At 36.6% G+C, this 17,019-nt stretch overlaps 1 protein-coding gene across 1 annotated transcript in view; it reads right to left on the bottom strand.

Moving 5' to 3' along the window:
* LOC129670238 (cysteine-rich secretory protein 1-like) overlaps positions 1 to 17,019 on the bottom strand; it is a 75,186-nt gene that overhangs the window by 14,102 nt on the left and 44,065 nt on the right. Inside the window, exons 9-11 of the mRNA XM_055598719.1 lie at positions 16,312 to 16,409; positions 13,466 to 13,554; positions 5,795 to 5,952 (exon numbers count right to left, since the gene is read on the bottom strand). Of these exons, the coding sequence (XP_055454694.1) occupies positions 5,825 to 5,952; positions 13,466 to 13,554; positions 16,312 to 16,409 (315 nt within the window). The 3' untranslated portion in view covers positions 5,795 to 5,824. The remainder of the gene's footprint in view (positions 1 to 5,794; positions 5,953 to 13,465; positions 13,555 to 16,311; positions 16,410 to 17,019) is intronic.

The raw sequence follows: 17,019 nt of genomic DNA on the forward strand, positions 1-17,019 counted from the left end.
TAGACTAAGATCAGAAAGAAGAGGAGAACCTCCCCTAGGAGTGGACTTGGTGAGCGGCATGCATGCAGAAAGGGGAGGGAGGATGGGATCGGGAGGGGAGGAGGGAGGGGCTTATGGGGGGATACAAAATAAATAAAGTGTAATTAATAAAAAAATTAAAAAATATCAAAGGATCGAATAGCCACTGGTCATTTATCTTCCTTAATATCAATGGACACAACTCTCAAATAAAAAAACACAGACTAACAGAATGTATATGTAAACAAGACCCAGCAATCTTTTGCATACAGAAAGAAGCTTAAGTCACAAAGATAGACATTACCTGAGAATAAAGGGCTGGAAGACAGTTTTCCAAGCAAATGGACCTAAGAAGCAAGCAGTAGTAGCCATATCTAATATCTAATAAAATAGATTTTCAACCAAAGTTAATAAAAAAGTTAACCAAAGTCAATGGGGCAGGTCATTTCATATTAATCAAAGAAAAATCCACCAAGAAGACAACACAATTCTGAACATTTATGCCCCCAAAACAAGAGCACCCACATTTGTAAAAGAAACATTAATAAAGCTGAAACCACACATAGATCCCCACATATTAATAGTGGGAGACTTCAACACCCCACTTTCAAAAAAGGACAGGTCAACAAAACAGAAATTAAACAAAGAAACAATGACTCTAACAGAGGTCATGAAGCAAATGGATCTAACAGACATCTACAGAACCTTTCACCCAAACAAAAAAAAAATTATCTTCTTCTCAGCACCTCATGGAACCTTCTCCAAAATAGACCATATAGTTGGTCACAAAACAAGTCTCAACAGATACAAGAAGATTGAAATAATTCCTTGTATCCTGTCTGATCACCATGGACTAAAGCTGGATCTCAAGAACATCAGAAATAACAAAAAGCCTACACACACATGGAAACTGAACAACTTGCTTCTAAATGACAGTTGGGTCAGGGAAAGAATAAAGAAAGAAATTAAAGTCTTCCTAGAATTCAATGAAAATGAAGGCACAACATACACAAACTTGTGGTAAGAGGAAAGTTTATAGCATTAAGTGCCTTCAAGAAGAAATTCGAGACAGCTCATTCAAGCAACTTAATGGCTCACTTAAAAACCCTAGAAAAAGCAGAAGCAGACACACCAAAAAGGAGTAGACAGCTGGAAATAATCAAACTCAGGTCTGAAATCAATCAATTAGAAACAAATAAAACAATTCAAAGAGTCAATGAAACCAAGAGCTGGGTCACTGAGAAAATGAACAAGATAGACAAACACTTAGCCAAACTAACTAAAAGACAAAGAGACACTATCCAAATCAATAAAATCAGAAATGAAAAGGAGGACATAATGACAGAAACTAAGGAGATCCAAACAATCATTAGGTCTTACTTCAAAAGCCTATATGCCACAAAATTTGAAAATCTAAATGAAACAGGCAATTTTCTTGATCGATTCCACTTACCAAAGCTGAATCAAGACCAGATAAATCAATTAAATAGTCCTATATCCCCTAAGGAAATAGAAGTGGTCATTAAAAGTTTCCAAAAAAAAAAAAAGAAAGAAAAAAGAAAAAGAAAAAACAAACAAAATAAAATAAAATAAAACAGGGTCAGATGGTTTCAGTGATGAATTTTACCAGACCTTCAAAGAAGAACTAACACCAATCTTCTTCAAACTATTCCATGAAATAGAAACAGAAGGAACATCATCTTGGTACCTAAACCTCATAAAGACCCAACAAAGAAAGAGAACTTCAGGCCAATCTCCCTTATGAACATTAATGCAAAAATACTTCACAAAATACTTGCAAACCGAATCCAAGAACACATCAAAGATATCATTCACTATGGCCAAGTAGGCTTCATCCCAAGGTATGCAGGGGTGGTTCAATATACGGAAACCCATCAATGTGATCCACCATATTAACAAACCCAAAGGAAAAAAAAAACACATGATAATCTCCTTAGATGTTGAAAAAGCATTTGACAAAATCCAACATACATTCATGTTTAAAGTATTGGAGAGATCAGGGATACAAGGCACATATCTAAACATAGTAAAGGTAATATATAGCAACCCTATAGCTAACATCAAACTAAACAGAGAGAAACATAAATCAATCCCATTGAAATCATGTTGCCCATTCTCCATACCTTATCAACATAGTTCTTGAAGTCCTACCTAGAGCAATAAGACAAAGGAGATCAAGGGGATACAAAATGGAAAGGAAGTCAAAGTATCACTATTTGCAGATGATATGATAGTATAACTGAGTGACCCAAAAAATTCTAACAGAGAGTTCCTACAGCTGATAAACACCTTCAGCAAAGTGGCTGGATACAAATTTAACTAAAAAAAACTCAGTAGCCCTCCTGTATACAAAAGACAAAAGGGCTGAGAAAGAAATTAGGGAAACAACACCCTTCACAATAGCCACAAAGGACATAAAGTAACTTGGTGTGATCTTAATCAAGAAAGTCAAAGACTTTTTAGTATGAAAAAATTTCCAGTCTCTGAAGAAAGAATTAGAAGAAGATATCAGAAAATGAAAAGATCTCCCATTCTCATGGCTTGGCAGGATTAACATAGTAAAAATGGCCATCTTACCAAAAGCAATCTACAGATTCAATGCAATTCACATGAAAATAACCACACAATTCTTTACAGACCTTAAAAGAAAAATTCTCAACTTCATATGGAATAACAAGAAACCTAGAATTGCCAAAATAATCCTGTGCAATAAAAGATCTTCTGGAAGTTATCTCCATCCCTGATCTCAAGCTGTAGTATAGAGTAACAATTGTAAAAAATGCATGTTACTGGTGTAGAAACAGACTGGTGGATCAATGGAATCGAAGAGAAGATCTTGAAATTAACCCATACACTAATCGACACTTGATCTTTGACAAAGATGCCAAAATCTTACAATGGCAGTAAGATAGCATCTTCAACAAATGGAGCTGGTCTAACTGGATGTCTACATGTAGAAAAATGCAAATAGATCCACACTGATCACTCTGCACAAAACTAAAGTCCAAGTGGATCAAAGACCTCAGCATGAAACCAGACACACTGAACCTGTTAGAAGAAAAATGTGGGGAAGAGCCTAAAACTCATTGGCACAGGAGACAACTTCCTGAACAGAACACCAACATCATAGGCTCTAGAATCAACAATCAATAAATAGGACATCATGAAACTGAAAAGCTTTTTTAAAGCAAAGGACACTGTTTTCAGAACAAAACAACTACCTATTGATTGGGAAAGGATCTTCACTAACCCTATATCTGACAGAGGGCTAACATCCAGAATGTATAAAGAACTCAAGAATTTAAACAGCAACAAATAAAGTAATCCAATTAAAAATTGGGGAACAGAGTTAAACAGAGAATTCTCAATAGAGGAATATAGAATGGCAGAGAAACACTTAAAGAAATGCTCAATGTCATTAGACATCAGGGAAATGCAAATCAAAATGATCCTGAGATTTCACCTTAACACCAATCAGAATGGCAACACATACTGGAGAGATTGTGGAGAAAGGGGAACCCTCCTCCACTGCTGGTGGGAATATAAACTTGTACAACCACTTTGGAAATAAATCTGGCACTTTCTCAGACAACTAGGAATAGTGCTTCCTCAAGATACAGCTACAACACTCCTAGGCATATATCCAAAAGAGGATCAAGAACACAATCAGGACATTTGTACAACCATGTTTGTAGTAGCTTTATTTGTAATAGCCAGAAACTTGAAACAACTCAGAAGTCTCTCAACTGAGTAACAGATACAGAAATTGTGGTAAATTTACACAATGGAATATTACTCAGCTATATAAAAAAAAAAAAAAAAAAAAAAGGAAATCATGACATTTGCAGGTAAATGGTGGGACCTGGAAAAGATCATCCTGAGTGAGCTATCCCAGAAGCAGAAAGACACACACAGTATATACTCACTCATATAGACATAAAATATAGACTAAACCTACTAAACCTACTAAAATCTGTACACCATAAGAAACTAATCAAGAGGGAGGACTCTGGCTAAAATGCTGAATCCCCATCCCCCTCCATTGTTCTACAAGGAGAGCAATAGAACCAAAAAATCTGAAGGGTTCTTTCCTGAGACTGATACTCCAACCAAGTACCATGCATGGAGATAACCTAGAACCCCTGCGCAGAGGTAGCCCATGGCAGTTCAGTGTCCAGTGGGTTCCATAGTAATGGGAAGAGGGTCTCCTCTGGCATGAACTGATTGGCCTGCTCTTTGATCACCTCCCCCTGATGGGGGAGCAGCCTTACCAAGCCACAGAGGGAGATAATGCAGTACTCCTGATGAGACCTAATAGACTAGGATCAGAAGGAAGGAAAAGAAGACCTCCCCTATCAGTGGACTTGGGGAGGGGCATGCACAGAGAATGAGGAAGAAAGGAGGGTTAAGGAAGGGAGGAAGGAAGGAGCTATAAGGGGGATACTAAGTCAATAAAGTGTAATTAATAAAGAATTAAAACAAATTTTCATCTTTGAAGCTAAACATGTTTTCCACCCCCAATCATAAAGCATATGAAAAACAGCAGGAATTTGAGGAACTTCAGTTTAGAAATTTTTCAGGAAGAAAAGGTAAACTTTTGAAAGAAAAAGCCTGAGAAAGTATCTTCACCAACCCTATATTTTACAGAGGGCTAATATCCAGAATATATAAAGAACTAAAGATGTTAAACAGCAACAAATCAAGTAATCCAGTAAAAAAAAATGGGGTACAGAGCTAAACAGAGAATTCTCAATAGAGGAATGGCTAAGATCACCCATCAGAATGGCTAAGATTATAATGTTTTCCCCAAAGTTCCTCTCCAAATCATAGACCATCTAACAAAACCCGAGTTCCAGGCAGGAGAACCCTCCCTTCCAATTGCTGGTCAGGTGAACATAAGAGAATATGAGACTCCTTCAACAATAAAGGCCGTCGCCATTGCCCTTGGTTGCCAGCCAGAACTTGCAGGTAAGATCCTATCTCTGAAGATCAAGTGACAGCACATGCTGGAGAGGCTGTGGAGAAAGGGGAACCCTCCTCCACTGCTGGTGGAAATGTAAACTTGTACAACCACTTTGGAAATCAATCTGGCGCTTTCTCAGACAAGTAGGAATAGTGCTTCCTCAAGATTCAGCTCTTCCACTCCTAGGCATATACCCAAATGATGCTCAAGTATACAACAAAGACATTTTTTTCAACCATGTTCATCGCAGCTTTATTCGTAATAGTCAGAACCTGGAAACAACATTCCCTCAATGGAGGAAACTGTGGTACATTTACACAATGGAATACTACTCAGCAATTAAAAACAAGGAAATCATGAAATTTCAAGAAACATGGTGGGAACAAGAAAAAAAATGTAAGATAGGTTAAACGTCCGAAAGTCTGTACACCTAAATGAAGCTAAACAAGGAGGTCCTGGGGTAAGATGATCAATCCTTACTCAGAAAGACACAGATGAAGGACTCAGTCATTATTTGGGTTATATTGACCTTCACACCACAAACCACATGTATCAAATTTGAGGCAAGCATTTTATTTGTCTTCTCATTAAAACAAGGAAGCTTAAAACTGTCTTATTACAGGATAGATCAGGAAATGGAGAACATCATCTTGATGAAACTATATTGATATCTATAAATAGTGATTAAAACTTAGGTTCTTGAGCACACTATATATAAAATAACAAATAAAATCAGCAGGCGACCTTACACTACATTAAGGTGAAATAAGGGATCCGGAAGTAATCCTTTACCTTCACAGCACAGTAGTCGACAATAGCCAGTTATTTTATTTCAGTTTTACACAGACAAGAAGCCTTGCAGAATTGCAGAACTGATGGATGTGAGCATCCAATAAGTCTCATTTGTTTGTCACAGTTGTTGTATTCATCGTAATAAAGGCAAGGGTTAGCTGAAAAAAAAATATAACAGTACATAACATTGTGCTTAAAACAGACACAACCATTGAAAAAGACATTATCTTCCTAAGAGAAAAGGATAAACATTCTATACGATACAGGATTAATTTGATTAATGTGAGCTGATAGGTATGCACTGAATCAGATCCTTCTGAGGTAAAAGACAAAATTCTTTTCATGATATAAAGATTTATTCAATCTCAGTTTTTTAATTGTTGACACTATACCTCAACAGACTGGAGATGAATAATCTTTTCAATTCCTCTGTTATTTTGAGAATGATAATGTCATAACAATAAAGCATACTTTAATGCATTAAAGTTTCAGCCATTTTTAAAAATTTATATTAAATTTATCATTGAAGGACAGAGGTAATCTTAAGAGGAAGCAAAAGAAGCTATCCAACCAAGTCTCTCCAAGGACATGTCACATCCATTGAAGAATGAAACCATCCTCACAATACATTAATCAGCTGAGAGTTCTCAGTAATTTTTTTTCTTGTATAATAGGAAAATAATTTCAAATTAGTGAAAGAACTGGCATCATAACTACTTCCTCAACATAAAGAAATACAGCCTAAAGAGAAATCTTTCTGCTTGTGAGAAAGAAAGAGAATTAAGTCCAGGTTGTAGACTTGAAACCCTTTATGGAACTCAAAACAGAGAAATTCAGAATCAGAAAAAGCCCAGCCAACCTTTGTATCACTGCTCATGAATTGAGCCTTCAATCCTGTGTTAGCCGAATTGTCATAATCTTCCTCCACCAGCCCTCTGATGTACAAAATGACATCAGTTTCAGAAAAGACCCTGTGCCTAGATTTTTTGGCTCTGTGGCTCTTCTTGTGGAGCTCCTGTCCCCTCCAGGTCTTTCATCTTTCCTTTCTTTCAGAACATTTCCTGCACTCTGCCTAAAGTTTGGCTATGAGTCTCAGCATCTGCTTTGATACCCTGCTGGGTAGAGTCTTTCAGAGGCCCTCTGTGGTAGGTTCCTGTCCTGTTCCCTGTTTTCTTCCTCTTCCAATGTCCATCCCATTTGCCTTTCTGAATAAGGACTGATCATCTTACCCAGAATCCTCCTTCTTCCTTAGTTTCTTTACGTATACATATTTTAATATATTTATCCTATGTTATATGTCTAATATCCACTTATAAGTGAGCATAAAGCATGTGTGTCTTTCTGCTTCTGGGATACCTCACTCAGGATGATCTTTTCTAGTTCCCACCATTTGCCTGCAAATTTCAAGGTTTCCTTGTTTTTAATTGCTGAGTAGTATTCCGTTGTGTAAATGTGCTACAATGTCTGTATCCATTATTCCTAAGTTGATAGACATCTGGGTTGTTTCCAGATTCTGGCTATTATGAATAAAGCTGCTATGAACATGGTTGAGAAAATGAGCTTCTTTTTTTTAAATTTTTTATTAATTACACTTTATTCATTTTGTATCCCCCATAAGCCCCTCCCTCCTCCCCTCCCGATCCCACCCTCCCTCCCCTTTTTGCTTAATAACAAAAATATTTCAAATGCTATAAGATTATGGAATTATGGAAATATGTAGAAATCATGGAAGAATAGAAATTATACAAATTATTTGTGAAAAACCAATGGAATGAGAAAGAAATGCTATATCTATCATTTATGACTTTGAATGTAAGAATTGATTTCATTTTCCATTTAAAAGATGTAGTAAATGAATAGACAAAATTAGACAAATATATGTTGCTTGCAAAAAATCTTTGAGGATACATAGAAAGTATGAAGATGGATTAAGATATGGCATATCAATAATCAGAAAAAATCGAGAGTAATGTTAAATCTAATAAAATAAAAAAGGTCAGTACATAATGATAAACATTAAGAGAGTGAAATAATTGAAAATTTAAGTACATATGCATAAAAGCTTCTAAGTATATAAACCAAATGTTAGTAAGTTTCCAGGAAGTAATATTAGAGGACTTTAGCAGCCTACATTCATCAAAAGACATTTTTGTCCATAAAGTAAATCAAGAAACAGAAGAGTCAATTTATGAAGTAGACTAAACAAACTTAGCAGAATCTACAGAATATTTCAAGCAACAAGTACAGAGCATACAATCTTTTTATCAGCATATGGAACACCCTCAAGCATAAATCATATGATAAGCTACCATTCATGTCATAACAATTTTAAAATATTGGAACTATTCAATAAAACTAGAAATAAGAAACCAAAAAATGCTTTGGAAATCATGGAAATTATACAACTTAGTTATGAATAACCAATGGATGATAAAGTAATCGAAAAATCGCTTTACTAATATTAGTTTTATAATTTGGTATGAATTACATTTTATAATAGTTTAAGTTAAAACTTTAAACTATTTAGAATTTCATACATGAGTACTGTATTTACATCATTTTCACTCTTCCTCATCTAATCCCAAAGTTTGTTCCTTTAACTGATGATCTCTTTTTTAAATTTTTATCTCTTATATTAATTACAGTTTATTCACTTTGTATCCCACCTGTAGCCCCCTCCCTCCTCCCCTTCCTATTCTACCCTTCCTCCCTCAACTCCTCCTATCCCCCTCTCCAAGTCTATGGATAGGGGAGGTCCTCCTCTCCTTTCATCTGACCCTAGCTTACCAGATCCCATCCGAACTGGCTGCATTGTCCTCCTCTGTGTCCTGGCAAGGCTGCTCCTACTTTCTGGAGTGGCAGTCAAAGAGCCAGCCACTGAGTTCATGTCAGAGACAGTCCCTGTTACCCTTACTATGATACACACTTGGATACTGATCTGCCATGGGTTACATCTGAGAAGGGGTTCTAGGTTATATCCATGAATGGTCCTTGGTTGGAATATCAGTCTCAGAAAAGACCCCTGATTATCTCTTATTTAAATATTATATCTGTGTCAATGCTTGGATGACCTGTCAAGGAGCTCATTCCATGAATAAATCTGATTCTTCATTTTTAGGCAATCATTAATTGCCTGTTGCTCTTCATCTAGGATGTCAGATTTTGACATCCTTATTGACATGAATGTCAGCTGGTGTTGACAATGTGCATGCCTTGTTTAGGTGACCTTATTGTTGCTATCCCATGGGTATGTAACTTCCCTTGAAGATCTCAGAGCACATGTCCTGCTCCATGGATCTTACAGTTTCATGGCCTCCTCCTCTGGAATGTTTTCTTAGTTCCGGTTGTAAGGGGTGTGCTGTAGTTGTATCAAATGGAGTTGCACACCCAATGTTAGTCTCTGTATTTTGATCAGTTATGAGTTTCTGTAATAATCTTCATTTCTTGCAAAAAGAGACTTCTTACATGGGAAGGGAGAGCTAAACTTATATGTCAAAATGAAGATTAGTGTTTAAAATCCAGTTAGAAATTATCCTGGGTTAGGAAAGTAACAGTAATAGGTTCTCTTCTAGGGCCTGTGGCTTCAAAATCTATGGGAGTTGGCAGTTTTACAATATTATGCACGAATTTATTCCTACTTAGAAGATCCTTAGTCCCACCAGATAGCTGTTGTCTACATCAACACTTGGGGATATCTTGTCACAGTGGTCTTTGTTGTAGTTTGCAGAATTTACAGCACCACAGGGGAACTATTGATTTCCTTTGGCTCTTGGCAGCTTGCATAACACTTTCACAAGGTATGAGAGGTGGTCCACAGGAAGGAGGCTTCCAGGTCAGTTCAAACTTGAGTCCTCTGAGTCCTGTATCTCACCTCTGTACTGTCTTCAGAGATAGGATCTTACCTGCAAGTTCTGGCTGGCAACCAAGGGCAATGGCGACGGCCTTTATTGTTGAAGGAGTCTCATATTCTCTTATGTTCACCTGACCAGCAATTGGAAGGGAGGGTTCTCCTGCCTGGAACTCGGGTTTTGTTAGATGGTCTATGATTTGGAGAGGAACTTTGGGGAAAACATTATAATCTCATGTTGAATAACTTTTTAAAACTACATATATATTTTTAAATGATATATAAGTTCCTAATGGTTTTTCTGAATATGCTTAGCGTTGCATATCCCTCATTCCTCCTTCTCCCTTCCCTTCTGCTTTTATCCCCAGTAATAGTCTCCTTCCTATTTTTTCCCATGTTGCATTTTAGAGTACCTGTGTACTATTATTCCCTCTTCTAGAACTCCCAGATCCACACCAGTGTTCAATATTACTTTCCTAGTTGCTGAAAGTTACTCCAAGTTATATACTAACATACAAAAATTTGGAGCCAAGACCCTAGGAGAGAACATGTGGCATTTGTTTTCTATGCCTGGGTTATATCACTCAATACATTATTTTCCAGTTTCATCTATTTCCCTGAAGAGTTTATTTATTTCATGTTTTTCCAGAAGAACACAGTTCCACTCTGTGTATAGGTGTCATAGTTTCATTACCCATTCATCTGTCGAATTGCATTCATGCTGTGCTCATTTCCTCATTACTGTGAACACCGTCGCAATGACCACTGCTGAGTAAGTATATGTGGAGAAGAATATCAACTCCTTAAAGCATATGCTTAGTGGTATAACTGGATGTCAAGGTAAATCTACTTTAAGTTTTTGAGACTTCTCCACATTGATTTCCACATTGACTACATTAATTTCCATTTCTACTAACAATGAGATTTCCCATTGCCCCCTCCTCCATTAAGTGTTACTACTTATATTCTTCATCTTAAAAGTTCCAAATGTGGTCAGATAAAATCACAGTGTACTTCTTATTTAGGATCTTCTTAATTTCTAAGGATGTTTAACTATTCAAAAGATATTTCTTGCCCACTTTTTTTCTTATTTTGAGAATTCTCTGTTGAGCTCTATAGTCTATTTTTAATTGAGTCATTTGTTTTCTATGCTCTTGTTTCTTGTGTTCTTTGTTTATTTTGGGTATTTATTCTCTATCAGATGTACAAATAACAAACAAATTCTCTCTCAGTTTCTTAGCTTCCTTTTTATTGGATTGATTTTGTGAGGTAGCTCTGATGAACCCATAATGATTGAAATAATTCTATTGTATCATTTGCTGCATAGAAATTAGTCAGTTCTATGAGGTTTCATTTGTCAACTGTTGATCTTAATTTGTGAATGAAAACCAAGGCTCAAAGTCCTTCCCCACAGCTATCTCTTGGAGTGTATGTACTATGTATGCTTTCTCTTAGCAATTTCAGTGTTTCAAGGTTCGCATCAGTGTATTTGACCTATTTGGGGTTGTTTTGTGCAGGATGTTAGATGTGAACATAACTTCATTATTTTACATGTGAGCATTCAACTTTCCCAGCACTGATTGTAAGAATGGCTGCCTTCTCTCTATCTTGTGTTTTTGGCATCTTTGTCCAGTTTTCTCTCATGATGGAAACACTGTGTGAATCATAGATAGAAAGAAGTAACCCTTTCTTATAAGAAAGCCACTTCTAATGAGCCAGTAGTTGACATCATGCTGAATATTATAATTTTGATCTAAGATTTGAAGCTACAGAAGTATTCTCACTGTCATGACTTTTATTCAACACAGTGCAGAAATCCTAGCTGGAGTAGTCAGAAAATATAATTAAATGAATGGCTTTTTTTAATTGGAAAATGGGTAGCTGAATTGTCATTGTCTGCAAATGACATGGTTACATACATAGAAAAGGACAGATATTCTGCCAAAATTAAGAAAACATAATTTAGTTCAGAATGGTTACAGTACATCAAAGCAGCATTTACAATCTGGAACACTGGTGTATGCACTAGCAAAAATCTGAAACAGAAATTAATACTAATAATACACTCAAAAATCACACTGGAGTGAATTCACTCAAGGTAGTCATATCTTTATCGTGAAAATGATAAACTATTGTAGGTGAAACACAAATACAAGAATAAATCTGTGCTATTGAATTACCATTTTTAAAATGTCATTTCAGGGGTCCACCCCGAGACAAAGAACTAATGACTACTCTGAGAAAGAAAATTAGCCTCTCCCTCCCAGAGATGAAAACCATTACTGATTGTCCAATTCAGAGTGATCAACCTTGAAAACAAGCACACCAAAAAAAAAAAAAAAAAAAAAGGGTGTCAGCATGTTATAATTACATATTTGTATTCACACATAATTCAACACTAATATCCCTCAAAAGAGGCTATCACCTTTAGAGTAGAGGGACACATTGATCAGTGTGTTCTAAGAAGCAGTTAGAAGCGAGGGTGGCAATTATGTAATTGGTGTTAATATATAATGATAACATACTGCTACTTTTAAAAGATGAGATTTTGAACAGTGCTCCAAAATGACAAATGTTTGAAAAAAAGAAGCAGATATGATCACCCTGATCACAAAAACACATATTCACCCGTCAGAATATGACCTTAACTCCCACAGATGCAACCTTTATGTGTTATTGGGCAAAAGTCAGAAATTACTTAAGCATTGAAGGGTAAATTTTTATGGAACCCTCTATCAGAGAGTTCTTGATCTTATATAGAAGAAATGATGTTCAGTTTACAAAAATTCCACACTAATATGTATTCAGGCAAATTGAGGGTTGTAGGGCAGCAAGCATTTTGGAGAGACTGGCAATCTGGAAGGAGTCTGCATAACTTGTGGTCAGCAATAAGGTATCCCAGGAACTGTCTAGGAACAGCAATCACACATACGTTGGAGGAGGGTACAAATATGTTTTCAAATACTGATTTCATTTCCTTGAGATCTGGTTACTGCTCTGGCATGCATACTATTATAATGTTGAACTAGCTCCTGTGACCATGTGATGAAAGGAATGTTCCTCAGTTATTCCTGATTTGATGATTAAAAGGCCTAAACCTGGGCAGGACTGAATGGGGTAGGTGTGGCCAGAGTTTGAAGGCTTAGAAGAGAGGAGGAACTTGAGAGAAAGAGAGAGGTATAGGAAGAGAAAAGATGCAGGGGACCATAATGAATTAGAGTGGAAAGGAGCTAATAGATGGAGGAAAGTACCCAAGACAAACAAATAAAAATATATGGAATTATGGATGGGAAGTAGCCCAGGTGAAAATTATTAAAGCAGATGGCATGGGATGGGAGCTTGAAAGATAAAGATAGCTTAGGAGGTACTATCTGTCATGCCTCAGGTAAAATAAGGCTATTCTAAAATCTATCATGTGTCTGTGTCTTTTATTGAATGTAATAGCAGGTTAGGTAATCTGCCATAATAATTATAGTGCTAATAATAAACACTATTAGCCATACCTTTAGTTTAACCACAACACACTTAGGTTAAGATTTTTACCTAGGTTGGCTTTAATTCATACTTTTAAACTTTGGATGGAAACTTGAGTTTTCATACCTAGATATTCTAATCCCCCTTCTAATAGTAAAGTCAAAGAAATTGCTTACCCTGGGAATGACGGAGAGGGAAGGAGAAATAATTTAGATATATCTTAAAGTAATATTGAGATGAAAATTGTAGAAATATAGAATGTAGATTAATGCTAAGAGTAAATGATATGTGGTCCTCATATCAATATGCTAACTTCAAGCAACCCAAATTAAACAACAAAAGCCACTCACTGCACAGTCCATCTTCACAGTGATCTGGACAATCTCCACATGGTGAGCCTTCCTTATAAGGCTTATTTAGCATGTCAGGATAATTTCCCCTTTAGAAAGAAAAGAAGTAAAGGTATAATAAAAAACTACCACTGGAAAATATTTATTCACTTATGTTCACTGTCAACAGCCAATTCAAAAGGTATATTGTTTAGGCAGATTTGTGAACAAACAGAGCTAATATTTGTATTGAATATATGACCCAGATTTATTGATATAAATATTGTTTTTGCATTCAACCACTAACAATTCTGTTGAAGGGCTTGTAGTCATTGTGCCCTATCTCTTAACATTCCTGTACTAACAGGACTCAGAACATTTGTGCTGTTAAGTCCAGAGCATGGGGCTTTAGTATAATATTTATTTGTTTATGTATTTAATCTTCATAGATCTTAAGAAAGTGTTGGCCAAAATTCATTTGCATTGGGTCATTTTAATCTCCTTTTACAGCAATGACGAACATACACTATATAAAACACAAAAGCACATAAGCAGGGATAAAACTAAATAAAGTACTAGGTGTAGGGAAGAGCACAGAAGAAAAAACATCAATGTAAAATATTTGAAATTTCAGAAAGTGCAAAGAATACTTGCCTGTCAACATCTAAAAGTTATTTAGATAATATGCACTTCTTAAGTATTACCACATTTAAAGTTACATGAAGGCACAGTGAATACAGGTGTTCACTTAAACATGTTCTAGAAATACTTTATAATCTATGAATATGCCACAGTTCAGTAAGCCCTATTTAAAATCTATATATGGTCCACTTTTTTCAAAATTTTTTAAATTATTTTTATTTTTATTAATTATAGTTTATTCACTTTGTTTCCCCCCTGAACCTCGATCCCTCTTCCCCTCCCAATCCCACCTTTCCTCTTCACCACCCATGTCCCTCTCCAAGTCCACTGAAAAGGGAGGTCCTCCTTCTCTTCCCTCTGACCCTAGTCTATCAGGTCTCATCAGGAGTAGCTGCATTGTCTTCCTCTGTGGCCTGGTAAGGCTGTTCCCTCCCCCACTTCAGGGGAAGGTGATCAAAGAGCAGGTCAATCAGTTCATGTCAGAGGCAGTCCCTGTCCCCATTACTATGGAGGCCACTTGGATACTGAATTGTCGTAGGCTACCTCTGTGCAGGGGTTCCAGGCGAACTCCATGAGTGGTCCTTGGCTGAAGTATCAGTTTCAGAAAAGACCCCTGTGCCCAGACTTTTAGGGTCTGTCGCTGTCCTTGTGGAGCTCCTGTCCTCTCCAGGTCTTACTATCTCCTACTTTCATAAAATTCCCAGCACTCTGCCCAAAGTTTGGCTGAGTCTCAACATCTGCCTCGATACCCTGCGGCATAAAGCCTTTTAGAGGCCCTCTGTGGTAGGCTCCTGTCCTGTTCCCTGTTTTCTCCCTCCTCCACTGTCCATCCTCTTTGCCTTTCTGAATGGGGATTGAGCATCTTAGCCAAAGTCCTCCTTCCTGATTCGCTTCCTTAGGTGTACATATTTTAGTAGGTTTATCCTATGTTATATGTCTAGAATCCACTTATGAGTGCATATATATCATGTGTGTCTTTCTGCTTCTGGGATCCCTCACTCAGGATGATCTTTTCCAGTTCCCGACATTTACCGCAAATTTCATCATTGAGTAATATTCCATTGGGTAGATGTACCACAATTTCTGTATCCATTCCTCAACTGAGGTGCATGTGGGCTATTTCCAGCTTCTGGCTATTAAAACAAAGCTGCTACAAACATGGTTGTGCAAATGTCTTTGTTGTATACTTGCGAGTCTTTTGGATATATGCCTAGCAGTGGTATAGCTGGATCTTGAGGAAGCACTATTCTCAATTGTCTGAGAAAGCACCAGATGGATTTCCAAAGTGGTTGTATAAGTTTACATTCCCACCCGCAGTGGAGGAGGGTTCCCCTTTCTCGACATCCTCTCCAGCATGTGTTGTCACTTGAGTTATTCATCTTAGCCATTCTGATAGGTGCAAATTGAAATCTCAGGATTGTTTTAATTTGCATTTCCCTGATGACTAAGGACGTTGAACATTTCTTTAAGAGCTTCTCTGCCATTCTCTGCCTAGAATTTGTTACTAGTACCTGGGATGACAGTATTTAGAATACATAAAATGTTATTTATTCTAAAAAATTAGTCATTTTATTTTTGTGTTTGTACTGTGTGTGTGTGTATATATAATGTTTGTATGTATGTAATGTATATATGTAAGTTATGTATGTATGTATATGTGTGTATGTATGTATATATGTATGTATGTACACATGTCTGTAGGTGTCAGTGGAGGCTGGGGGGTGTCATAGAATCTCCTGAACCTAGAGTTATGGGCAATCCTGAGACTATTGTTTTTGGGTCCTGGGAATAATTTTTGTCCTTTGCAAGAGCAACAAGTTCTCTTAATCGCTAAGCCATCTCTCCAGTGGCACATGAATTTCATTTCTAAAAGAAATGCATAAGTCAACATTGGAGCTAGAAAGCTGAGCACAAAAACAACACTTGTCTGAACAGTTTTTAATCGATGCTGCAATCAAATTCAGTTCAAGTTCACTTCCCTGTGTGATAATACTTTCCACTGAATGACACATTGTAAGATCACCAATAAATTTTCTGAATGCTTATATCTCTTATTGACTTATTTAGTAAAAACAAGATAAAAAATGAAGGGTTCACGGTACATATTGACATTTTACTAATGACTTTACTGGAGAAAAACAACATTCACTTATAATACTTGAAACATTAGACAATTTTTAGGAGGATAATGTATTTAGAAGGAATAATAAATTGACATTACATACTCATGACAATAGTGACACACATAGAGATATGTAGCTGTGTTTTGTCTGCGACATGATGCAACTTCACAACCAATTAGGTAGGAAGAGGCCCAGACCATCTGTAAGGATAAGAAATGGCATTATTACAGATTTGCATGCTCCCTAAATGACTACAAGATCATCCGCATTATTTTGATTCAATGTAAGCTTGCAGGGGGTTGAGCAATGTATCAGCAGTTACAAGAAATTGCTGCTTTTTTAGAGGATATGATTTTGATTCCAGCATCTACCTGGACTGCCCACAACCATCTGTAAATCCAGACCCAGGATATCCAAGGCCTTCTTTATTACTTTTGTGGGCACACTTGAGCACATACACACAGACACAGAAACACACACACATAAAAATTAATCTTAAAAAAGTCTTTAGTTTGCATTCAGCATGGCTTTCTCAGAAAGCAGACATATGAAAAACTCGGGTGTTTAGGTCATCATACTGGAACCTGTTATATTCATTCCCACCAAAAACCAGAAGTAGTGCCATCCACTCTGCTCATTCTCTCCACATCAAACCTATATGGTGAAGAATCTAAGCTAATATGATAAAGATTGTTTAAGACTCAAAACAAAAAGCAAAAAGTGTTGGATTTTTTAATTGTTTATTTTTTGAGACAGTGTTTCTCTGGGTATCCTTGTTAGGACCAATGAAATTGATGACGCCCATAGCAG

This window comes from Psammomys obesus, unplaced genomic scaffold (assembly GCF_907164565.1).
Source record: "Psammomys obesus unplaced genomic scaffold, mPsaObe1.curated_primary_1811, whole genome shotgun sequence".
Classification (NCBI taxonomy): Eukaryota; Metazoa; Chordata; class Mammalia; order Rodentia; family Muridae; genus Psammomys; species Psammomys obesus.